Consider the following 25,780-nt stretch of genomic DNA (forward strand, 5'->3'; position numbering starts at 1 on the left):
TTGTAAAACCAAGTAATTCCACACAGTGCATTCTGATGAATTGTAACAAGAATATGTTCTTTTCATTGTATTGTCTGATAGAGTATGTCCCCAATACAAATGGTGATGCACAATAATGTAGTAGTGTAAAACGCTTGGCCACACACTACTCAATTGCAGTACATCTTATTACACATTGTTTCACACAGATGTGCTAATCTGCCTTTCAGTCATGCTGTCCCACAAGACCTGCTAAGGCCTTACTATACATTTTGACTGTTAGCTATGAAATGAGAGGAGAAAGACAAAAGCCAGATATTTACAATACTTTTGGATTTTGTGAGTACATTTATTAATTATACATTTCTAAAATAATTTTAATTATTTAAGGAAATGTATGCTTACCAAGCACAAAATTTAGTTTTTTTATTCAGAGTGTGAGCCAAATACATTAACACAATGTATATGTTACATTATAACAGTGAATTGCAATATGAATTAATTAATATATATTAATCTAGGTATAATGCACACTTCAGTAATGTGATCACTTGTGTCTGCTACAATGTGTAACCCTGCCTTAATGTTTCCCCATAACAGGCACTAGCTACTAGTTCAATTTGCCTGCTAGGGTGTACTGATTAACATCAATCAGAGGGGAGACGAGTAAATCAGGCTATAATCACTCACAGATCCTGTGTTAGCTGAGGGACTCCAATTCCCATAAACCCCACTGGATGGCTTCCTGATGTCTTGGCTCTGTGCAGCCTGGCTGTTACATCTTGCAGATACCTCCCATCACTGGCAGCTTTACCATTGGTGGTCTGTTGTAACGGGCATGCGTGCAAAAAAAAATCACATGTGACCCCTTTTTTTTAAAGTTAATTTTACAAAAAAAAATAGAAAAACCCATGAGAGTTTCCAGAGATGTTCAAAGCTCAGGAGTACTGCAAGCTAAGCGATCTAACTACCAGCCCAGTGTGAAGTCTCTTCTCCTGACACCTGTGCCTCCACCTCATCACCTAGTTAAAACTTTTATTTTCATTGGCCTCTTTTTTTTAAGTACCTGTTACTATGTCTTTAAAGACGCTGTGTCTGATATCTAATATTTATAATCAAAATTTTAAAATGATCTGCTTTGTAATTACTATTCATACACAATTACTAATAATTATATATATTGTACACAACTAAAAAACGATAATTCTATTAGTGTCATAAAGTACTGTTACATCACATTTAGAGCTGTGGTAACAACATGGTAACAACATCCTGTCTCAACAATGTAATCATTGTTTTTAATGAAATTGTTTATTGGTAGTGTGCATACATGATTAGCACAGGAAAGCACTAATGGGTTAATAAACATTCAATATGGTTCAAATGCTCTGTGGCTAAGGATCTGCGCCTGTGACTGGAAGGTTGCCGGTTCAAATCCCGCGGCCAGCAGAGAATTCCTACTCCGTTTGGCCCCTGAGCAAGGCCCTTAACCCTAACTGCTCCAGGGGTGCCGTACAATGGCAGACCCTGCGCTCTGACCCCAAGCTTCTCTCCCTGTCTGTGTGTCTGTGTCTCCATGAAGAACAGCTGGGTTATGCGAAAAGACGAATTCCTAATGCAAGAAATTGTATAGGGCTAATAAAGAAACATTATCACATTATCATTATCATTAAATGTGTATGTCAGCCACACACAGCTGCAGTACTTTAAGGATTCACTGTGCCGAATGGCAGTTTTACAGAGTAGTGCAGTCCTGGATCAGATTACTCCCAAAAAATAAGAAAGGCATGCCACAGTGCTGTTCAGTACACTGTAGTGCGTTCTGCGGCATCCTGACTAATGCCGCGCACATTCTAGATGGTTGCATCTGTACATGACAAATCTTATGTACTTTGTTGTCCCAGACCAGATGGGAATTGGGATTTGCAGGCAGGAAAAACACAATCAGATGTTACTTACTGATACTAAATATTAATTCAAGCAAAGGAAAGAACCTAAGATTAAAAACTTAATTTGTAATTGTAAATAATTTCTAATCATGTTTTTTTTTATTTTAAAAAGATCATCTGTAATAATTCCTTACCTGCCTGTTTTGATTGCTATCCATACAGTATGTAGCACATCTACTGCAATTACAATCTTAAACAAGGTTAAAATGATCCACCTAAATGGTTGTGTAATTTAGTTTAACTGATTTACATCAATTTCCCCTTCAATATATACTAAAAATATATCTGTTTCCATGGTCAGTTACAGGTGCTAAAAACAACACAGGCAGAAAATGAAATAAAAGGGGAATGTCAGCAGCAGAAACTAAAATGACAGCCGTAGTTAATGACTGCTACTGCTTTCTTACTAATTGTGTTAGAGCACCTGCAAGAGGAATTTTGTATTTCAACTTATCAAGATGGTGGTAAACGGAGATAAAATAATCATTAAGGAATTGTGATCTTTGAAACGGACAGAGTCCAAATAAAAAAATTCGAATTTCAGAAGCACACTTTGGTTCAGAGGAGTAGAATGAGATACGATCAAAATGGAATCAGAAGAAAAGGGAACAGATCAATTCAGCAAATCAAATTGAGGAAATATAAGGGCAAGAAAAGTGCTTTATACAATTATTTTTGAAAATCAGGCTCTGTTTAAAGGATTTTGCATGCAGGAAACAAAACATCAACTATAAATACAAAATAGAAAACACAGAAAGAAAAGAACAAACTCGATCCATTTTAACAGCAGGACATTTAGAAGAAGAAGATTACTTTATTGGCCAGATACAGTTTCTAATATTAGGAATTTGTCTTTACACATACCCCAACTTTGCTCTCCATGAGACACACAGACAGGGAGAGAAGCTTGGGGTCAGAGCGCAGGGTCAGCTATTTATACGGCTCCCCTGGAGTAGTTGGGGTTAAGGGCCTTTCTCAGGGGCCCAATACAGTAGGATTCCTCTGCCGGCCACGGGATCATACCAGCAACCTTCCAGCCACAGGCACAGATCCTTAGCCACAGAGCCACCGCACCGCCCAATGATTACTGAGGCAATCTGAGTGAATTTGGTCAAGGGTACTACAGAAATGTCCCACCCGGGATTTAAAAGCCTCAATCCAGAGATGGATGGTGCCAGTTCCTCTGACTGTAAGGGTATGTCAGATCTATACATATATATGCACATATAAATGAGTAGATTTACACTTAAGTTTTGTCACTTTCCTTTCTCATTCTAACAGTGCTTTATTTTCTTATAAAATGGAGAAATCTTGCAAATGTCAACCTTGATCTCAGCATAATTATACTTTACAGAACTGTTTTCTGTTATAGTGATGTGTTATAGTCAGTACTCCAAATGCTGTGTATGTTTTAAAATGTTCCAGTCAGATTTATTCGAGGATCTTAATGAAAGATGCTTCTTTTTCACATAATAAACATTGTGATTACAGCAAGGCTCTTTCACTACCAGATGAACAGTTTCTTGCCTGGAGGAGTCTGTGTTGCAGCTTTTTGCTATTTTGAGCTAGTTAGTGTGTTGTCTGTGGCTAATTACTCATAAACTATGTATTTTTAAGTGCTTGTAACATGTAGCTTTGGAACGTTGCTAAGGAATTATGATTCAGAAAATAAGAGCATGTTTCAAGCAGCACAGCTGCCTTGTGATGAGTGAATAGGCTGTAGGAAACAAAAAAATCTAATGTGTGAAATGAAACATGAAAATGTACTCTTGGCTTTTGAGCTTCATGCAGTGTTCAGGAAGTCTAAGAGAAAAGGAAAGTGTTTGTTAAAATCACTAAAGTTAGTAAGATTTCCCCATGGTGAAAAGATGTTTTCCTGATGATATGTATGTCAAGGTGAAAACATTATTAAGGATGCGATTGACAAAATTCTCAAATCTTAAAGTATCAGACTACTTTGTTATAACCAAACGGTTGACAAGTGTGAAGTAACAGATGAGCATTTATTGATTTTCAAAGTAGATGTTGACTTTACATTTGTAAAAATGCTTTCAGCACTTTTCAAGAAAGTCAATGAAAAGTGGAATTTCAGAATTCCAAATAGGTGCAAGGAATGAAACCTACTCCTGAAAAATGTTATAAAAGCAGCTAAGATCCCTTTTCATTGGTGGCTTTCATCAGAGAGTCACTGGGTACGGATCAATCCGGTGAAAGGGCAAAGGCCAGATTCCAGCTGGGTACACATACACTTTCTGGTAGATATTAGGACTCGGTCATCTCAGCCCTATATCCCCTAGAGTAGGGGACAGTAACCTTTTAGTAGAGGCGTGCCAAGAGCTTGCTCGTGCAGTTGCCCTGCAACTTTTAGTAAGACATACTGTACATATTAATGTACCTTCTCTTGCTGTGCTAGCTTGTGCTGGCTAGAACCAATAGTTTCATAACCCATTTCTCATTATGCAGTTTGGGGTGGTTTGAACTTTTTCTAACAAAAATCTTGATCTTGATTTCCACCTTCCCACAGCTTAGCCAAAGAACAAAATATTTGACTTTATACTTGTGTGAAAAATGTTATCGGCGGCCCAGATTCTGATCTTTCCTGTAAAAAAAAATAGACTAGCTCCGCTAAAAATAATGCTGCAAATAAATCAAGTGAACCTTTTTGGTTTCCTGCACTGAAGAGTTCTCATTGGGTAGCATGTTATAAAGAATAACAGAACAGTCAAGCACCGTTTTTTTTACCATTTTTTAATTTAATTTCTTAGTGGCTTATTGGACTTTTATTGCACATGGTGCTTTCATTGCACCATTACAAATTCCTTTTTGTGCCAATAATTGCACATGTGATGTAGATTGCCAACCCCAAGGGATGGGTGATAGAGTGTTATGTATTGTTGTTGCTGGTTTATATCCTCACTCAGTTGCACCTACTGTAGGAGCTTCATCATCCCATTGATTGGTGTCAACTCTTTGAGATGAAAGGGAAGCTTGTTATGATAACTGAAATTGTCTGTGATGATGACGTAAATTGCTGTATCCTTTAAGTGTGCTATGGGCACAGAGGCATGAACTTGAGACACTCCATAACTATTGTGTCAAGGAACACTTGAGTAAAATATGATTCTGGAGGAGTTCTGCTTGACTGAATTGTGTTCTTTTGGTCTCCTGCTTGCTGATTTGTCTCCAAGCATTTACATAAGCAAACAGGTTTTACTGCTGTTTCATAATCATCTTAAGGGTAACGTGACCAAACAGGGCTCCACAGTCACCAGTACTCACGATGTTTACTTTTGTATTGTTGTTCGCTGTGTTTAGTTGGAGGGAGGAGCTTCTCACCAGTAACAGAAATCACTGAAGGTCTTCTCTTGTGAAACACTGATTTCTTCTCAAATCATACCAAGTTTAGACTACACCAGAGTCTAGATAACTTAGGAAGAGCAGTGGTAGCTCACTAAAGATTTTGCCCAGTTTGAGGTAACCCTCCCTTATTGTTACCACAGGTTTTATTCTTTCTTTATTGAAATAAAATAATTTTTACATAAAATAATTGTGAAAGCCATTTTTAACACAGGCAGTTTGTCATATTTACATCAGTAAAAAAAAAAGTAATTTTGCTGTGCAATGAAATGACCACATTAAGATATGCAGAGAAGACAAATTATAACAACCTTTACAATGATTTTATGTGAGATACATTGTCTAGTCTTCTGTAATGATTGGGCTCTTATCCTGTCCAAAAGCTGGGTTGGTGTCATGTTCGACTCATTATTGCGACAAAGGTACAGTAGCATTGTCATAATCACTCTTTTATTTTTCATTCATTTACATCACAGTTCTTAAATCTTTTAGATGATGGTAAATGACAATAAAAATACAATACATTTAAATGATGCTATTAATTACAGTATGTAGGCTTCTTAGTGGTGGAATATTTATTACATTTTAATATGCTTAATTTTCGCTATAGCCTATTTTTGTTTGTAAATTTGAATCTTCGTCTTGCCTTTTGGTTTAAGTAATGTATAGTAATAATAGATTGGACAACGTCAAAAATAGGTAGACATTACACAAAATAAAAAGGTTTTATCTTGAAATGTGCCCGATTTTTTTCCTCTCTATAAAATCTTAACCTCTGTACTTTGGTTCTTTAGACACTAGCTATACAGTTTATGTAATGGCAATAATGTTTATCTTGCAACATTGTCTTTGTTTTGTGTACATTATCCTATAATAGCCTATTATATTAGCCTAATCTAATATTCATGTACATATTCCTTTATTTTTTATTTTGTAATTTTGGAGATTTTTAATTTTGCCCTAGCTTTGGGTGGAAGTCATCAAGGCATCTGTAACTCTTTCATACTGGTACACTAGATAATGTCTTCCACAGATCACTAAATGGACAAATGAATTGAATAAAAGAAAAATAATCAAAATGTCACTGTCTTGTGTAAGAGACTTAGCAGCCTCAACTTACAGTGGGTAAATCACAGATCATATGATTCTAAGGCTTCGTTTTCAAAACAGCTAAAATATTTGGTGGCATACTATCTTTGATCACGAATATCCTTACTACAAGTATGTATGTATCATAAAATATTATCATCACAAAATGGAAGCTAAGTTTTTAATTTTCAAGTTTTATTTAATATTCAAATGCAGGGTTGATAAATATATACGTCTAATCACGTGTTTTGCATGTAAATACTGTACATGAAAAGTATTTGGATCCAGCATTGCTGCAGTTGTTGCACTATGATGTAATCTTAATGTATTATTAATATTACTTACAGTTATGCTTAAATTGATAGATTTCTAAAATAGAACTATTAAGAACAATATTATTGTGAAGCATAATTTCAATGTTAATTTTAAATATGGTTGCAGTACTGTGGCTCTAAACAAGTGCCAAGTCATGTCTCTGTAAATAAATCAAGAAGTTGAGTGTGGCCTTTTCACTCACTCACACACAATATCATCCTTTAGTTTGACTTTTTAATTTTAAAATATGTTTTTAATGTTCATTTTAAAATCTGATCTTCCATGCCATGTTATCTGGTAGTTAGGAAATTGAATAATTGTGGCTTGGTCTTAAAGAACCTCATTTTTTTAGATTGTATTCCTCTTTTATTCATATTTATTAGAGAAAATTGCAAAGTGCTAAAATAATTTAGGTCTAATTGCTTTACAGTATGTTTTTATTAAACATTGTTGCTTCCTGCTTAATGATTTGAAGTATCACCATTTGGGTTTCTTTAAAATTAGCAAATGTTCTATGAATGCATGTGGAAATACAAAAATGCAATTTCTGGCACAATTTACGTGTATTGAACATCTGTGTCATAAAATATAATGTAAGTATGAAACATACATGATGATTGTCATGACTTTAAAGATAAATCTGTCTTTACAGTCTGTTTTTAGATTTATTCATGATTTTCTTGCATTCATATTTTCTTTCTATTCCTTGCATATAATCATTGGTACTTGGTTACATCATTAAAACTTTAACATTAAAATTCTTTAACATGTTTTTTCTTCCATTTCAATCTCACCACATTGCATTGAGAATCAAAGCTGTGTGGCAAAGAATCTATATTGGTAAATGGTGGTTTTGATATTTGGGGGAGGTCTATCCACCTTTCCTTAAGGGAATGTCAAAATGTTATCTTCTTTATTATTTCATTTGTGAATTGTTAAGCTACAGAAGCTACAAAACAAGCAAGATTGACTGATTGCCCTTCTCTATATTGTAAACTTTCTTAAATTCTTTGGTTTCATGCTGATTTCCAAGATGATAAAATATTAAGCAATAACTAAAGGGATCTCACCACAATTATGGAATTAATTAGACATTACCTTGCCTACTTTAAATCTAGGCTCTGGAAATCTTGATTCAAACTGCATCATTTAATACTACCTTGAAATAGCATTCTGGTTTTACTTTCAAAATGATATGTATAGTTTTCAACATTTTGTATTTCACCAGCCATCCTGAATAGCAAATGCTGTGCAATTTAAATATATGTCAGTTGTTTTTAGTAATAAAGTTAAACATATTAACAATTTAATGAATGCCTTCATTACATTTTTGATTATCCTTTTATAAACACACTTAGTTATTTTTTTTCAGCATGTGTGCTTACATTTATAAAACAATAGGTTACCTAATATGTTTAAAAATATTTTTCAATAATGCTTAAAATAAATTGAAGGCACTTATGACATAATTCCTTGTACAGCTGTTACCCTACAATTATTGATTCTGAGTTTTTGTAGGAAAGCCAGGAATTCTTCAGATTTTCGACTTGTTTTCGAATTGTTTTCGGAGATGTACAAGAATGTTAATGTTCTGTCTATGGTACAATTTTCTCTGTTTAGAAAGGTCCCTAAGTGCCCAAGGCTTAATAGAGAAATAATATTGAACACGAGGGAAATAATGAGTGAAAAATGTGAAAATTAAACTGGCGTTGTTATTGTTTGCTTATACATGTTCCCTTTGAGATATCCTGAAATTATTGTAATGTTTAATAAACAATATAAAATGTGTTTAATAATGAATACAGTAAAATATTTTGTATTGTTAATATTATTTCTTTTTTTTTATTTTGTTTTCAGGGAATACCTTGGGAAGCAACTGCAGTCATCAGAACAGCCTCCTGCTGTAGCTGCCAGGAGTTGAACTGTACATCCTCACTGATACCTATATGATGATGGAAGTGTGCTTTCTGCTTTAGAATTGCGTCATTTGATGTTGTTTGCTTTGATCCTAGAATTAATATGTAGATGCAGCTACTGTTCTTTGCCATTACTGAAATATGTTAAATTATTCTTTAATGGGAAATTCCTTGTCTGTTGTTTTTTTTTTCTGATGTTCCTACTGGGAAGTGCTGTAGTGTACGTGATTTAAAGAAAATCCAGTGTCTTTAATTGTTAAAATGGTAACCTATTTATGTCTTACTGAAAAAAAAATGTATTTCAATCCATTCCAATAAAATGAATTCCAGTAATCTAAAACCAAATGTTTTGTGTATGTGTCAGTAACTAATTTTCGAATGGCTTAAGAAAAGACCTTATCACTTTCTAGACTGATCTCATCAGAGCTTAGAAGCTACAATACGTAAAGCAGGAGCTGCTCAGTAATGGGATGGGAGACCTCTAAGGAAATACCAAGTTTCTGTTCATAAACCAGTAGATGACTTTCTGCTGGATCACACATTTCGTAAAGCCAATGCCCCAGTATGTTGAGTGGAAACACTGTGCTATAGGAGGTGTCATAACTCCTATAATGAGACATTAAACCTAGGTCTAAGATGAAGGGTGATAACCCTAGTGTCATGGTTAAATACCACTCTGGGCTTGCACAATCTGGCTGACATAAAGCTTCCCCTTAATTCCTTTGGGAAACAATTTGTCTCATCTCTATCTGTTCTGCACTGTAGTGGCTGCTGAAGCTTAATGGCTTTTGCAGTTCAGTGGGAGATGTTTCTGGTCTCATTCCACAGCCTATTGCTGGTCAAGTGTTTTTGAAATGCTTCAAAGTAAATTAACTTCCAAGAGAGATTACTACTGTACATTATTACTCATACTTCTTAAATGGTTGCATACTGTATCTGTATGATACAACAAAAACTGTGGTATGAATGGCTTTATAAATCCCTTTCTCTGTTCTAATTCAGCTGTTTTTCCACACTTTACTGTGTTTCTTGTATGCTTCAGTTCAAACATTTACAGTAAATGTATAAGGTAGGAGTTTTGTGAGTTCATTCAAGGCTTTAAGTATTCAGTATAAAATTTGTCTTGAGACTAACCACCTTTGAGTGCTAATCATTGTGATTCATAAAACAACATGCAAACATTTTTTAAATTGTGACAATAGGATACATGTAAGGTGATTTTTTTTTTCCCCAACATCTAAAGTATTTCTTTGGATTTGATAGTGTATAGTGAAATTAAGTCTTTTTCAGTTAAACCTGTCACTAATTTATTATTATGTCTACAGTGTACTAGTTTGTATTTAATGGAGTTTATAACAGATTTTAGGGTAAGAATGAACATTCTGTTATGTCTTACTACGTATATGCAAAGGTATCAAACACCGCTCTACTGTAGTACATGGAGTGCTTTATTCTGTACAGTATGTGGCAGTCAGTCTGCTGTGGCCTTACCAGTTGATCCTAGCCTTGGTCCCACTTTCTATTTCAGTCTTTGAGCCCAAGAAACACTCTGTCTCTAGCAAGCTCTGCCTTCAGCACAATCCTGTAATCTTCTGTTGCTGTCGATGGTATTATTTACCAAATCCAATAGTTTTACTTGCTTGCCTACCAAATTCAAACAGCTTAATCCTTGGTCTTTCAATCCAACTATACCTACAGACTTTCAAATGGCTAACATGTTTTAGCGAACTCTACAAAACAATTGTATATTTTAAATTGTGCCTTATAAAATACTACTTAATCGGGAACTGTATAATCACTGAATTAATCACTGAATTTCACAAGTTATAGTTTATCAATTCTTATCAAGACAACTATTTGCACAATCATTCCCCATACAGTACAAATAAAATTCCTACTGTATCTACCTTTCCACATGCTATACACTACACCAACATAGAAGATCGGGATAAGCAAATAAGGACTAATTATTTCTACATTTTCACAGGATAGAATTCTACCACAGAAGATGACACTGTTAGCAATGCATCAGAATTGCACTCTATCTGGGTTTCAGGATAATTATATCACCTCACAGTACAGTATAGTATAGGCTAACGGGAGATCATAAAGTCAGATTGTGAAACCCTATGGACTCGTCAACAGTTCTGCCAGTTTAACATTTGATTGAAAGATGACACCTCCTACAGCACAATGTACCTTGTCACCATACTTGGACACTGGTTTAGAAATTTCAGTCCAGATGAAAGTGCCTCCGACTGATCTACGAACACAATTTACAATCTAGGTTTCCTAAGACATCTTCCATTCTAATGCTGCCTAAGCTCAGCCTTATTGAGCTTCTAAGATCTGACTCACACTGTCGATGATATCAATCTAGAAATGATAATGCTGCTGTCATTAGTTATTCTTATGTGCTGAAGACTGCAGCAATCCTTTGTTGACTAGACACCTGGTCGATCTGTTTCACCAGCGGTGAAAACAGAGTGCTCATTCCCCTGTTCTCACCGAACTGATTAGTAGGCTTAAGGTGATGTAATTGAGAAGGTACAGAAAAAGATATTGATCTGCTCTTTAGCATGCATGTTAGGAACCATTTGGAGAGAAACATAATACAGTAAGAAGCAGAAAATAATTTTCATTGTAAACATTTTGATTTTATGCACTACATACAGAATTATTTATAGTATAGAAAAACTAGTGAAGAATTTGCACAGATAGGAAATCATTGCTAATTTAGATTGTTTTCTGCTAACTATAATATTGAGTTGTTTGGTGTAGCAGCATTTTGATATGTCTTTAACAAGCCTGGCCATAAGGACAGGACACCCATTTCCCCTGTGCAGACGATTTGAACACATAAATAGATTTGATGACTATTTTAGGAGATAGCAAGGTATTGATTTGCCTATAGACAAGTTCTACAAATAACATCAGGACTGAGTGATTCATTTGTGTGGTTTAAGAGCCTGCGAATATGTTTAATTACTTTCAAAAGCCCGGGATACAATCTCTCATTGTATTCACACCACAACAGAAGAGAGAACCCCTCATTAATTATGGAAAATCTACTGATAGACTCAAACAATAACTTATTTGTTTGCTGGGATCTCAGAGAAATGGACAATTATAATGAAACCAAGATTGTTATACAGATGAAAGGAATTATCATTACTTATTATTATTGTTGTTTTTTGTAGTAGCAGTAATTGAAGGTCACCATGAAAGAAATAATTTTTAATTATTAAAAAAAAAACAGTTCATTCATCTGTCTTCTTATCTTCTTTGCAGAGTGTGGCCAAAAAACACCTGTACCCAGATAAAAATCACAGATAAATTCCAGGAGAAGAAAGGGTGAAAACTGAAATAGACGAAATGTAATGCTTTTATAATCAACTTAAAATAAAAATAGTCAGCTGAAAATTAATACAAGCTCAAAATATAGAATTAACACAGTTATAAGTTATATAGATTGTGAGTTCTGTTACTGACTCAGTTCTTTATATTATAACCAGTAACAGACAATGTGTGCAACTGATTTAAGGGTTAATATTGTACTTATTATATCTGTAATGTATATCTCTTTTCATAGAATAACAGCTGTTAAGGATTTTCTATGAAGCCACTTATATAAAAAACTGCATGCTGCAGCATATTATTTTTTTTTGCAAATCAATATTTTTAGTTTATAATATGTTTCTGAAGAACTATGTTCTGATACCTTTCTCTTTTTTTCAATCATTTTTATTTCTGAATTCTTTGGTATTTTGACTCTTATTCTTTTCACCTGTCAGAATGTATTTCATATACTATAATCAGCTCCATGAAACTGTGTTTGCCATGCATTTAAAGCTTTTGTCTTTTTTTACGAAAAGATGATGTTATCAAAGAATGAACCCAGACTGAAACAAGTCAATTTTATTTTTATATACGCTATTTAAGCCACAGCATTCCAGAGTGCCACACAGAGTTAAAACAAAGCAATAAAACATGTGCATTCACAACCATAATTATTGAAACCCCTGATAAAAATGAACAAAAAAGTGTGTATAAAATAACACAAGTAATGAATTATATTTTATACTTAAATAAATGATTGTATTCTATTGCAACTGTGAAGAAAAAAAATGTTTTTATTAACATATATTAATTTTACTGTATATATCAAAATGAAAAGTGGGGCAGCATGGTGATGCAATTGTTGTTATTGAACAATATTTCAGGTGGAGATCAAATTCAAATCTTGCACTTCCGTCTCTCTGCACATAAAATCTCATCGGCTGAACAGGATGCTGTATCCATTTCTCTAGCACTTTATGTCTCGCTTCAGTGCAGGCGTCTCAAACTCGCAAACTCTGGGACCTTACCTTCAATGCATTCAACCAGGACTGGAGTCACTCCTGCCTCTTCAGCCTCAAAGATACAGTGAGTCTTTACCGGTTTCCTGATGTTAGCAAGCCTGCACGAAACTCCAAGCAACTGCAGCAGCTATCCCCATGGCAATTTTGTCCCCACTCCCTTCCCCCTCTCTCATCCTAATCTTGCCAGCACCGTTCTCCTTCCTTCCCCCTTCTATCTCCTTTCCTGGTTGAATGTCCAACCCAGACTCTAACTCCCACTCCCCACTGTGGCTGTGAGTGCATAGTGTCAGTCTGTATTGGATGCAGGCTTCCTCGTTCACACCCATGCTGTCCATAGTGCTTGGGCCTGAGTTCCGTCCCCCTTCTATCCTCCTTTTTCGGTTGACGTCCAACTGGTTGGTGTTTGGCCTTTGACTCTTGCCTCTCCCAAAACGTCCATGCTGCATACCTGTACAGTACATACAGTAGCAGATATTCTTTCTCTTTCTGGGATTCAGCTCAAAATAAGTGAGTGTGGCTCAAAAAGTGGGTTCAAAAAGACCCCAAAGTTAGTGATATTGGAATGAAACCTCACTCACACACTTGGACTTCAATTGCAGAATTGGGTATATAGCACAGGATGAGTAATTATAAAACAGACTAAATCTAATAAACTATACTAATCCAAACATTATTCCTGGACTTATATACAGTAGATACCAACAAAACTGATCCCACCCCTATTTACAGTATACCCCTGGAGATAATTACCCTAGATAACAGAGGTTACCTTGGTATGGAAGCCCGTTTCCGCCAGGGAGTAAAAAAAAAGCGCGCTATGGTATCTCAGAATTCCGACTTAGTATCTCAGAATTCCGACTTAGTAACTCAGAATTGCGACTTAGTATCTCAGAATTGCGACTAAGTAAGTCAGAATTCCGACTTAGTATCTCAGAATTGCGACTTAGCAACTCAGAATTCCGACTTAATATCTCAGAATTGCGACTTAGCAACTCAGAATTCCGACTTAGCAGCTCAGAATTGCGACTTAGCAACTCAGAATTCCGACTTAGTATCTCAGAATTGCGACTTAGCAACTCAGAATTCCGACTTAGGAACTCAGAATTCCGACTTTATATCTCACATTTGTGACTTCGAAATAGCCATATTTCATTGTCTGTCCTTTTGTTATTGTAACGGATTCGGGTTCTAGGGCTTGTGCCCTCGCCGCTCCCACCCTAGTTCGTGCCTCGCTGCACTGGCTCGAACCTGAGTCTTGCCAGCTGAGCTAAAGAAGACCTCCTTTTTTAAGTAAAAAAGGACATACAATGGAAATACGTAAAAAGTATGTTTCAGCTTTTATAATTGTGAATTCTTCTGGATGTGAAGTGCCTATTTCTGTATCTTATTTCATATTCTGTCTACGTAAATAAAAACTATTTTTAAAAAGCCCACCGTGCACTATTCCACCCGGGTACTATGGTAGCCTCACTGGCGGAAATGGGATTCTATAAAAATTAGTGTAATTAATTTGATTTTTATCAGGGCACTGTACAGGACAAGTCTTCAGGCTTATAGACCCTATGATCCTGTACGATTCATGAAAATAGTGTAACGGAACGGCCGACATACAGGTTGTACGATCTGGTTGCAGTACACCACCCTCCCCTGCGCATAACAGGGATGCTGGCCGCTGGGGTTAAAGAAAGTGTTCTTAAAGAAAGTGAGCCAGTGCAGCGAGGCACGAACTAGGGTGGGAGCGGCGAGGGCACAAGCCCTAGAACCCGAATCCGTTACAATAACAAAAGGACAGACAATGAAATATGGCTATTTCGAAGTCACAAATGTGAGATATAAAGTCGGAATTCTGAGTTACTAAGTCGGAATTCTGAGTTGCTAAGTCGAAATTCTGAGATACTAAGTCGGAATTCTGAGTTGCTAAGTCGCAATTCTGAGTTGCTAAGTCGGAATTCTGAGTTGCTAAGTCGCAATTCTGAGATACTAAGTCGGAATTCTGAGTTGCTAAGTCTCAATTCTGAGATACTAAGTCGGAATTCTGAGTTGCTAAGTTGCAATTCAGAGATACTAAGTCGGAATTCTGAGTTGCTAAGTCGCAATTCTGAGTTGCTAAGTCGGAATTCTGAGTTGCTAAGTCGCAATTCTGAGATACTAAGTCGGAATTCTGAGTTGCTAAGTTGCAATTCAGAGATACTAAGTCGGAATTCTGAGATACTAAGTCGGAATTCTGACTTACTAAGTCGGAATTCTGAGATACTAAGTCGCAATTCTGAGTTACTAAGTCGCAATTCTGAGATACTAAGTCGGAATTCTGAGATACCATAGCGTGTTTTTTTTTTTACTCCGTGGCGGAAACGGGCTTCCATACCTTGGTGACTCCATTTGCTAGTGGTAATCAGTACAGTGTGTCTGATCTCTACAATCATATTCTCTCTCAGGGATAGCTGTTACGTGACCACCGCGCACTCACATACTGTTGTTAACACATACCACCGACACCAAGCCCATTACAAACACAGGCACACACAGGAGTGGAGGAACGGGAACTATTTAGAAAATATACCAAAGGCACCCTGTAACACTTTTACATTTTTTATACTTTTAGAATCCCTTTTTATTAGTTTTGTTTGAGCAAATGCTTTCTATTATGAATACTAATTTCTACTTCCACTTCTACTTCTAATTCTATCTCTTTGCACAGGGGGTGTGCAGATTAAGCAGCTGGACCTTTGATCTTTGACAGAGCTCCAAGGGACATCCACACAGCCAAATGTTCTGTGCTAGAACAGCAGTCCTCAGATGCCAAAGGGTTGAGTACTCTTCAGAGCCCAGGTGAGGAATGTCATTGTAGCACATGCAGCAGAAACTGTACTGTATGTCCTTTTACAAAAATAGGTGTTTTCTGTTAATTGAACCCTTCTCAGAATTTGCTATACTTTTATCTTAAGATCCATTTTAATATTCTTAAAAATACAATTTCTCTGTTTTAATGAAACCGGAAAAAAGATTATTCACCGTGTTTCTAACCTGTCGACATCCATCCATCTTCTAACAGTTTTACCCAGCACAGGATCATGGAGAAGCCAAAACCTGTCCACGTGAAGGTCCGAGCACAAAGCAGGATACACCCAGCATGTTCATCACAGGGCACACACAGAGAAAAACACGAACGCACACACACACACACACACACACACACACACACACACACACACACACACACACACACACACACACACACACACACACACACACACACACACACACACACACACACACACACACACACCAGGGCCAATTTTCCCAGAAGCTCATTGACCTGCCAGTACGTCTTTGGACTGTATGAGGAACCTCGAGGAAGTCCATGCAAACACAGAAATGCAAGAAATTATTGATTGCAGAAGTATTCCGACCCATTAAGTCAATATGTGGTGGAAGCAGCTATCATTTAGATGTTTTATTGCAAGCCCCATGTGGGATTTGATTTTTTTTTCATTTCAATATATATCGCTCTTGTGTTGTGACTGGGACATTGTTAATCCATAAAGATTTCCTTTCATGTTATCCAGCAAACGCTGCAACTCTTTCACCATCACTATTTGACTAATTGACCTTGCAAAGATAGGTGCATTCATTCTGACAACATGTGAACCACGTTACTGCACACAAACAACTAACCACTAAAAACTCAACTTATTGTGTAGCTCCCTCTTTGCTAAGACCCTCCCTACCAGTCCCTGAATGGTCAGAATTCGATGATTGACATCTGTTTCTTCCTATTAAATCAGCTTTTTCAATAGCCCGGTTGGTTTGAAAACATATGGAGTTCTTTGGCAGCCATTTCTTTATTTTGTTTACTGTGTTTTCCACATGGGTTTAAACAGGAAAGATTTACTCTACAAAAGTCCCGTTTTCAAAGGTAAGGGACAAGGAATTTAATGTGTTTTGACAAATGTTTGCTTTTGCGTTTGTATTTTGCTGGAGGATTGATTATTAACAATGGAGTTTGGACCTTCTCTAAATTGAAATGGTACATACTGTAGATATATCTTCGAAAAAGATTTGCTTTATGCTTTTGTATCTGGATCTGAAACACTGCTAAAAAGACTAGGTTGTCCTGTGTGTTGGGATATATAGTTCATGGTGTTGTGTTTTGATTTTTTTCTGGTCAAAATATTGATAATAACCGCGTTGTGCAGTTTCTGTCTGAAGTCTTGTTGTCGGCATTATACGATTAATTTCTTTATTACTAAATAATTTCACTGTTGTAAAAAAAATAATGGTTGTGTTAAAAGGAATCAGTTGCATTTGTGATATTTTGAGAAAGGATTAAAAAAAAAATTAGTGTTAGAAGACACTTGTAGTTGGACAGGCCTATGATGTCTGAAAAGGGTTAAGGTAATTTTGTATACCTAAATAAAGTTTGCTACTTCAAAGGTTTTGTATATTTATGAGCTCATGGCTTTTTTTCATATTGAATATCCATAGGCTGTTTTGATGGGTCTGCACATGGAAAATGATGCTGTTTCCCACAATGGGCTCAGCCAAGTGACTGTGTTAGCTCTGCAGCTGAACACCTTGATACGAGTGATAGAAAGTGACTGGAAGAGACAGCTCCAGAGAGGTCCAGGAGGAGAGAGATTGGGGCCAGAATACCCTTTTCTCCATCTTTGAAGAAAGAAGAGACTGAATAGTGGCCGGATCGACGGATCGAAGGATTGTGGGTGGGCTGTACTCTGGGCACCACTGCTGCAGGGTTGATACAACCCAACTGGCCTACTAGAGGGAATAGAAGCTCTGGAGGGGAGAGGGTGGGTTTGAGTTGGTAGACCTTACAGGGAGGAACTGTTGCCAATCACTCAGGTGAAGAATCAGAAATATGGAGAGTGTGTCCGGACGCAATCCATCTGGAAGTTAGTTGTGATGGATTTAGATAGATCACTTTATTGGCCATATAGAATTTCTTGCATTAGGAATTCGTCTTCTCGCATACCCCAGCTTGCTCTCCGTGAGACACAGACAGGGAAAGAAGCTTGGGGTCAGAGCGCAGGGTCAGCCATTTATACGGCGCCTCTGGAGCAGTTGGGGTTCAGGGCCTTGCTCAGGGGCCCAACGGAGTACGATTCCTCTGCTGGCCATGGAATTTTGAACCGGCAACTTTCCAGCCACAGGCGCTGATTATTAGCCACAGAGCCACCACTCTGCCCGGTTTTTGGTCTTGTGATTTGGCTTGTAACCCATCCTGGCCAAATTTCCCACTGGACTTTACCAATCATGGCCTCCTTAAAATCCCCATCTATGAATTGGCTTCATTACTCTGCTCTCCTCCCCACTGATAGCTGATGTGTGGTGAGCGTTCTGGCGCAGGTGGATGCCACACATTGATGGTAGTGGAGGACAGTTGTTATACTGTATAAGTGTAAGGAATTATTATTATCTACAACTATAACAAATATGATCTGTTACTTTAAAGCAGTGGTTCTCAAACTTTTTGGACCAAGTACCACCCCTAATCCAACCAAAGCATCCAAGTACCACCTACAAGTCATCATCTCATAGGAACCCCAGAAATTCTCAATGACCGACATGAGCACGTGTGCACACACACTCACACATACATATAATAAATATTATAATAATAAACTTTATTTGATATAGCGCCTTTAAAGGTGGCTTCTCAAAGTGTTTTACAGAAAAAAAAAACATTAACAACAACTAATAAAAAAGCACCATTTCAGTGAGAGGGGTGAGCCTGTTTAGTTGAGCAAAGCAGATGTGAATTAATTTTTCGAGCCTTGATACAATTCACAACAGAGTCTAACAGATATTAAATCGTCAGGCATTTTCTTGACGACAAAGGTCTCGCGGTGGATGTTGTAATGCGTACATTTATTTCTGGAGCAACCTATCTAATTCGTGCAACTACACCGTTATGTCGGCTTGTCATTGCTCTAGCACCGTCTGTACAAACTCAGACGCATTTTATCCAGTCGAGGCCATTCTCTTCGATAAATTCATTCAGAAGCTGAAATATGTGCTCTCCTGTAGTTCCTGTTGGTAGCGGTTTACAGAACAGAAAGTCTTCAAGGGACATGCCCTCAAACTCGTATCAAACGTAAACGAGCAAATTGGCCAAATCGACTACAGACTCATCTAATTGCAGTGAAAAACATCTGCTCATCTTAACGCGCTTTATCAGTGTACTTTTGATATAATCCTTCATTTCAACAATTCTATGAATGACTGTGTCTTTCAGGGGGAGGGGGGCAGCAGGTCGAGCTGTTTAGCAGCTTTTTCTCTACACATAATACGTGTCAGCTCTTTTGCCAACGGTAAATAAGGTTCTTCAAAAATAATGTAGCTTACCTGCTTTAGCAATACGCAAGCTTGCATTTTTACGTGTTTCCGTTTTTATTTCCGTATTTACTTAAAGTTTTTATTTCATGCGCATGGGAGCGAAACACAGAGACGCTCAGTGTATTTTTCTCAAATTAGAACAGTTCTTAAATATTTTTCTGTTATCACGCTTTCCTGTGCTCACAAGATTACCTGCGTTCGTAGCACGTATTTCTATGCATTCCTGTGTTTACAACGTTGGCATTGCTCCAAAATCACACACATTCTCCTTTCTCCCTATTTGCTGGAGATACAGTAGCTTTTTTTAAATACAATTGGTCACTTGAATCCATAGCACGCATTCCTATAGAGTGGTATAGAATTACAGAGTATCTCTTGTGTCCACTGAAGTGTTAGCGCGCACTGTATCGTAGTACGTAGGCTGCGTATTCGACACGTATTAAAATACAAAATATGAAAACCCGTCCCGATTTTTCAGCGCACACGACACAGTTCCATGATCATTTGGCGTACCACTTGGCGGCACTTCACGTACCACTGCCGGTACGCTTACCACAGTTTGAGAACCACTGCTTTAAAGTATGAGGACTTTAAGCTATACAGCAACAAAATAATCTATAATAATCTATAAAAATGTGGAATATAAAGAAACAAGTGGAAAAGGTGTTTAACCTACTCTTATTGCATCAGATCTAAGAACTGTGAACTGTGAAAAACAGGTGGAATTGTGAATTACAGGTCAGAAAACAAATCAAGTACATAAGGTTAATTATTGGTAATTGGCAGCTCCAAAGCACAGACATGCACATTAAGAGCACTGGGAAAAGTGTAATCACCCTAATAAGATTCAGCAGTCATATACAATTTGTAGGCAGAAAGGTAGAAATAAAGAGAGATCTTGTGATGAATGCTTTCAGCTTCAGTCCTGACCCTGACTGCAAGGATTAAATGGAAGACTGTGTCAATTACTCTGTGCAGTTAAATGCCTTGTCAGCCTTTGAGAGAATACAATGTATTCTGCAGTAGAATTCTTGAAGTGAACTCAAGGACAGAGCAAAGGGTTTTCAAAGGCTAGTATAGCATTAGCTTTTTTCTCCAGTAAAAAGGAAAAGGAGAAACTGCATTATGCCATTTGAATGGGAAAAAAGAAAATGGAGCATAAGATTAAATAAAACGTTTGCTTGCATTTTTAGTGTGGGACTATCAGTGCGATATAAGGAAATGCACCTGTAAACACAAGTTTTAAAAATAGGACACCTTTTTATTGTACACCACATCCCTTCTTTCTTGTCTCTCTTGAATACAAGACAAAAGCTGTCAGCGTACACTAGAAATGAAACAATAATCTTGCAATTTCCCTACGGGATTAATAAAGTATTATCTATCTATCTAATAATACAGTTGCTCAAACAGCCACCAAACACTGAATTTTTTGCAAAAATGCACAATCTGCATTTTCCAGCTGTGAAAAGTTGATTTGACTGTCATGATCATTTAACTACACCAATTTACAGTAATTGCGATATTAATTTGTTACATTTTAATGCCTCTCAGGACAGAGTGTAGGAAACATAATGTATATTGTACATGATCTTTTCACTGATTAAAAGCAGCTATTCCCTACTGATCAGTCCTAATAAAGGAAAAACAGCTAGCCTGTACCTGATAGCTTTTACTTATTTAATATTTGAATTTACTTTGACTTGCCTGCTCATAGTAAAATTAGAAGTCTGTTCAGTTGGCTCTGCTTTTCAGAATTGTGAAACAATGATAACTCATTGTTAATTTCTGCAGTCTTATTTGTTTAAAACTAAAAAACAGACATGAGATGAAAAATTCATTTCGGCGGAAAGATTTCTAATGAAACATTAAGGATCTAGCATCTTAATCTCAGGATTTCTGAAATGTTTTTAAAATTATTTGTATTGTTTTCAATTGCGCAACTGCAATTAACCAATCTTAAATGCTGCAGTGTTACTGTACATCACAACAGTGATACTCTTCATATTGCTAAACCTTTAACTGTATAGAGTATTTATTAAATTTTTTAGAGATGGTTTTTATTTGCCTCATTAGGATATTTTATGAGTGGCAAGGTGGTCTGAACTGGTAGTGAGTAACACAGGGGCACCTCAAGGGACAGTTCTTTCTCCATTCCTCTTCACCCTCTATACTTCGGACTTTAAGTACAACTCAAAGTCATGCCACCTGCAAAAGTTCTCAGATGACTCTGCAATTGTGGGATGTATCAAGGGTGAGCAGGAGGAGGAGTACAGAGGACTGGTCAGCAGCTTTGTGGAGTGGTGTGGGGTGAACCACTTGGAACTGAATGTTACAAAGACAAAGGAACTGGTGGTAGATTTCAAGAGGAAAAAGGTCAAACCTACTCCTGTCTACATCCATGGGAGTGGCGTGGAGATGGTGGACTCGTACAAGTACCTGGGAGTGCACATCGACGATAGACTGGAATGGTCTAAGAACATCGAGGCCATCTATAAGAACGGACAGAGCCGACTTTACTTCTTGAGGAGGCTCAGGTCCTTCAATGTGTGTAATAAGATGCTACACATGTTTTATCAGTCGGTGGTAGCGAGTGCCATTTTCTACGCAGTGGTGTGCTGGGGCTCTGGGATTAGAGCAGTAGATTCCAAAAGGCTGAACAAGCTCATCAGGAGAGCGAGCTCTGTCATTGGGTCTGACCTGGACCCCTTGGAGGTAGTGGCTGAGAGGAGAATGATGTCCAAACTGGAGGCCATCATGGACAACTTCTCCCATCCCCTCTATGACAGGCTTGCAGGAATGAAGAGCACGTTCAGCAATAGACTGATTCATCCACGGTGCGACAGGGAGCGCTACAGGAGGTCATTCTTGCCGTCTGCCATAAGACTGTACAACGCATCCACCTTGCGTCTTGGCAGAGGCAACAGCGACAGTGACCTGTTTCTGGACTAAACGCATATACACATATACTGCTACATCTGTTCTCTTTCTTTTTCTTTTTCTTTTTCCCGTTTACAACCACTTTTGTGCAATATATGCCAGGGACCTGTGCAATACATTTATATTTATATTTATATCTATGGTTACATCTATATTTATATTCATACGTGTGATACGATTTTCTGTGTACTGTTCTGTTCTAGTTTCCTCTTGTGTGTCCGGACTGTGAGTAAGTCTTGTATTGTATTGTATGTATTGTACTATTAGTATATAATTCGTTACACTGTGGCTGTGTTGTGTGTGTTAAGCTGCTGTTGCACTGCAATTTCCCTCACGGGATCAATAAAGTATCTAAGTAAGTAAGTGGTGCAGTGGGTAGCATTGCTATGGGTTTAAATCTGGACCTGGGGTGCTATCTGCCTGTTCCTCGTGTTCATGTGGGTTTCCTCTGGGTACTCTAGTTTCCTCCCGCAGCACACCATTAACCCCTCTGTCTGCTCAGTATTTGGGTTAGTACTTTAGAAAGACCTCCTGCCTAGCATTAGCTGCAAACTCCCTGGTTAAGAAATTGACGGTTTGAGATCTTGGCATCCCCTCTCGACAGTCCCCTCAGATTTCGTGTGAGGTACCTCAGCTCGGCGAAAACTCGTCTTTTCACTGTTTGCTCTGCATAGGATCCACCTAACTGCTGTTCTTGAAATCCTGTCACTTGGCTGATGAAAATGGTCCCCCATCTCTATTCTAAAAATGCTCTCAATCGTAACAAGCTCAAAATAACAGCTGCTGCCCTCTAGAGGATACTAAGATATGGAACTACAGTAAGTTAGTACAACTCTTGCTATAGACTAATCAATTTCATACCATACTCACAGGAGCACTATCAGTGGGTAAATTGTGTTATGTTATATAGATAAATGTACAGGTTTGTTAAATAAAACACTGTTACTGGGGTCTTTTCCAGGTGGGTGTTGCACATTGGTGGTGATAGAGGGGAGTCCCCATTACCTGTTAACCACTTTGAGTGGAGTGTCCAGAAAAGCGCTATATAAGTGTGTGGAATTATTCATTATAATTTTCATGAGATTATTTATGACTGTCGCTTGAAATGCTACCCCTTCTCTTTCTTATGGTTGTGGTCCAATAATGGTATTGAAACAGCTGGTGTGTTGAATGTTTTTGAGATGGAACAGGTGGTTCTTCCTAGTCTATAACCAAGTTGGGGAGAACTGCACTTGACAGATTGATGGTGCTGTCTTTTACTGGACTGGCCAAATGACAGACAAGCACAATGCTGATTTAAAATTCTGAAGGCTCAACATGAGGTAATACAGTATGTGATCGCGGTTTTAATGATTATTTTATCACAACTCTGTATGATGTATGCCAGGATACAATGACTGCAGCAAATTTGTGCACAATGAACATGTTCATGTTCTGGCCACAACAACAGCAACAAAAAAGTGTAAAAAAACACAGGGTTAACAATTGCCCAGTAGCTTAATCTTTGGTAAAACACCCTGATTTGGTAATTCACATGTATACATAAATTTAGCCTATCATAAACAAAACACAAATTCTCAGCATGTGCTCTTATTTGTCTAAAGTGTCTCAATATGTCCCTGTATTGTTTATCAATGAAAATTCAAACTACTGTGATACACCACATAAATAAATTCTAGCCCACAGCAACTGTACTCATTTCCTAACAAAAGTGAAATCAATAGAATATCACGTAGGTGATCAATAGGGTATGATATAGGCAGCTGATGCCTCCATCTGGAGTATTTTAGCATTATATATTTTTTTATTAAAACCTAACTTTAAATTATCACAAGCATTCAGCTATACTGTAAGTATATAGATAACAAAGTTATAAATATATAAAATGTTGGTCTGCTTATTATCTTACTAGTCTGAATAATTCAAAATTTCTGAATTTCCTTTCGTTTCTATTTGGTAGAACAACAGTTTGATCCTCAGGACCAGGCTAAGAACAGGATAAGTTGGACTCCAGCTTTGTTTTTTTAGGTATTTCCATAATTAACCTGTAGTGCTTGTATTTTTTTTTGCATCAAGTTGTATTGCAAAAATACAGTAGCCACGATACTGTCAGTGATTGTACAGTATATACTCTAAAGTAAAAAAAAAGTATGTCTGTGTTTGCTCATTTTGACATTGGACATGCAAAAAATTGTATTTAGTAATGGGCAACTGCATGCCCTTTAAACACTCCACAAACCTGACAAGCATTTCTTTCAAGATTCATGTACTGTATTTATATGGGTCTATTTTACTGGTCAATGTATTAAATCATTGTTTACAATGATCAGTTTTATTAAATGGCAAGAGCTAATTTAAATTAATTCCCCTATTTCATTATCTATCTGGTGAGGTATAGGCTCTGTGTAAAGGTTAATAAAATGAAAAAAAAATACTTACAGACAGAGGGTAGAAGACCCATGTGAATTTTCAGTACAGTATGTGCTATAGATCGTAAAACTACTTGCTACTGTTTTGACATGTTTGCATGTAGCCTTGTGTAAGCACAATATTTGTTCATTAAAAAGTTATTGCCTCCAGGAATTTACTTTAAATATACAGTAACTACTTGACTTCACTGTATCTGCTTTTACAGCACAATGCTATATTTGTAAATCTGACAAACTAACTTAGCATGCCTTATCCCAGTGGTGTGAGACTCAGATCTTGTAGGGACTAGTGTCTTCTGTTTTTTGGTCCAAGCTGAGAAGTGAATTAAACAATTAACCAAATTTAATGTTTTGCTTAGACAGATATAGAATTCTTCTTAAGCTGTTTTACAGTTGAATAATCCATTCACTTCATTTAAGGTACAGGTACCTAGAAATCAAATTGAAGTTGGGTTAGATGTATCATAATTATGTGATTGATTGATTAGACCAATTATGTTGGCTAGAGTTTGAGTAGAAAAATAAACAAATGTGTCAGCATTGCTCCCAACCAAAAAAGTAGAAATACAATATCTGAGATAGGACTATAAGAGCTCTCACTTATAACACTACTGGCATCCAGAAATTCCCTAGCCCACTCCTGCAGTATGTGCTCAAAACCTAGCAATACTCAAGATAAGATCACTTTATTGGCCATATACAATTTCTTGTTTTAGGAATTTGTCTTTTTCCATACCCCAGCTTGCTCTCCATGAGACACAGGCAGGGAGAGAAGCTTGGTGTCATAGCGCAGGGTCAGCCATTTAAACAGCACCCCTGGAGCAGTTGGGGTTAAGGGCCTTGCTCAGGGGCCCAATGGAGTAGGATTCCTCTGCCGGCCACGGGATACAAACAGGCAACCTTCCAGCCACAGGCACAGATCCTTAGCCACAGAGCCACCGCACCGATACTTGGCAGGTTAATCACAGACCCATGAGATCTCCTGATCCTAACCTGATCCTAACCAAGTCACAGCTGTGACTTGTATTGCCACTGGTTAAAATATGAGTCATATTAGAAAGCTGACATTGATTAATTATTTTGATCAAGTA

At 37.2% G+C, this 25,780-nt stretch overlaps 1 protein-coding gene and 1 long non-coding RNA gene across 3 annotated transcripts in view; both read left to right on the plus strand.

Annotated features, from left to right (window-relative positions):
• Nucleotides 1-8,950, plus strand: part of atp6v1h (ATPase H+ transporting V1 subunit H) — a 98,476-nt gene extending 89,526 nt beyond the window's left edge. For both annotated transcript variants that reach the window (XM_088642444.1, XM_088642445.1), the window contains one exon: nt 8,547-8,950. In XM_088642444.1, the coding sequence (XP_088498570.1) occupies nt 8,547-8,610 (64 nt within the window). In that variant the 3' untranslated portion in view covers nt 8,611-8,950. The remainder of the gene's footprint in view (nt 1-8,546) is intronic.
• The window catches only part of LOC148655667 (uncharacterized), a 340,056-nt gene that overhangs the window by 231,093 nt on the left and 83,183 nt on the right, over nt 1-25,780 (plus strand). The gene's annotated exons all lie outside the window — the stretch shown is intronic.

The sequence above is a fragment of the Lepisosteus platostomus genome, chromosome 8 (genome assembly GCF_059453375.1).
Source record: "Lepisosteus platostomus isolate fLepPlt1 chromosome 8, fLepPlt1.hap1, whole genome shotgun sequence".
Taxonomy (NCBI): domain Eukaryota; kingdom Metazoa; phylum Chordata; class Actinopteri; order Semionotiformes; family Lepisosteidae; genus Lepisosteus; species Lepisosteus platostomus.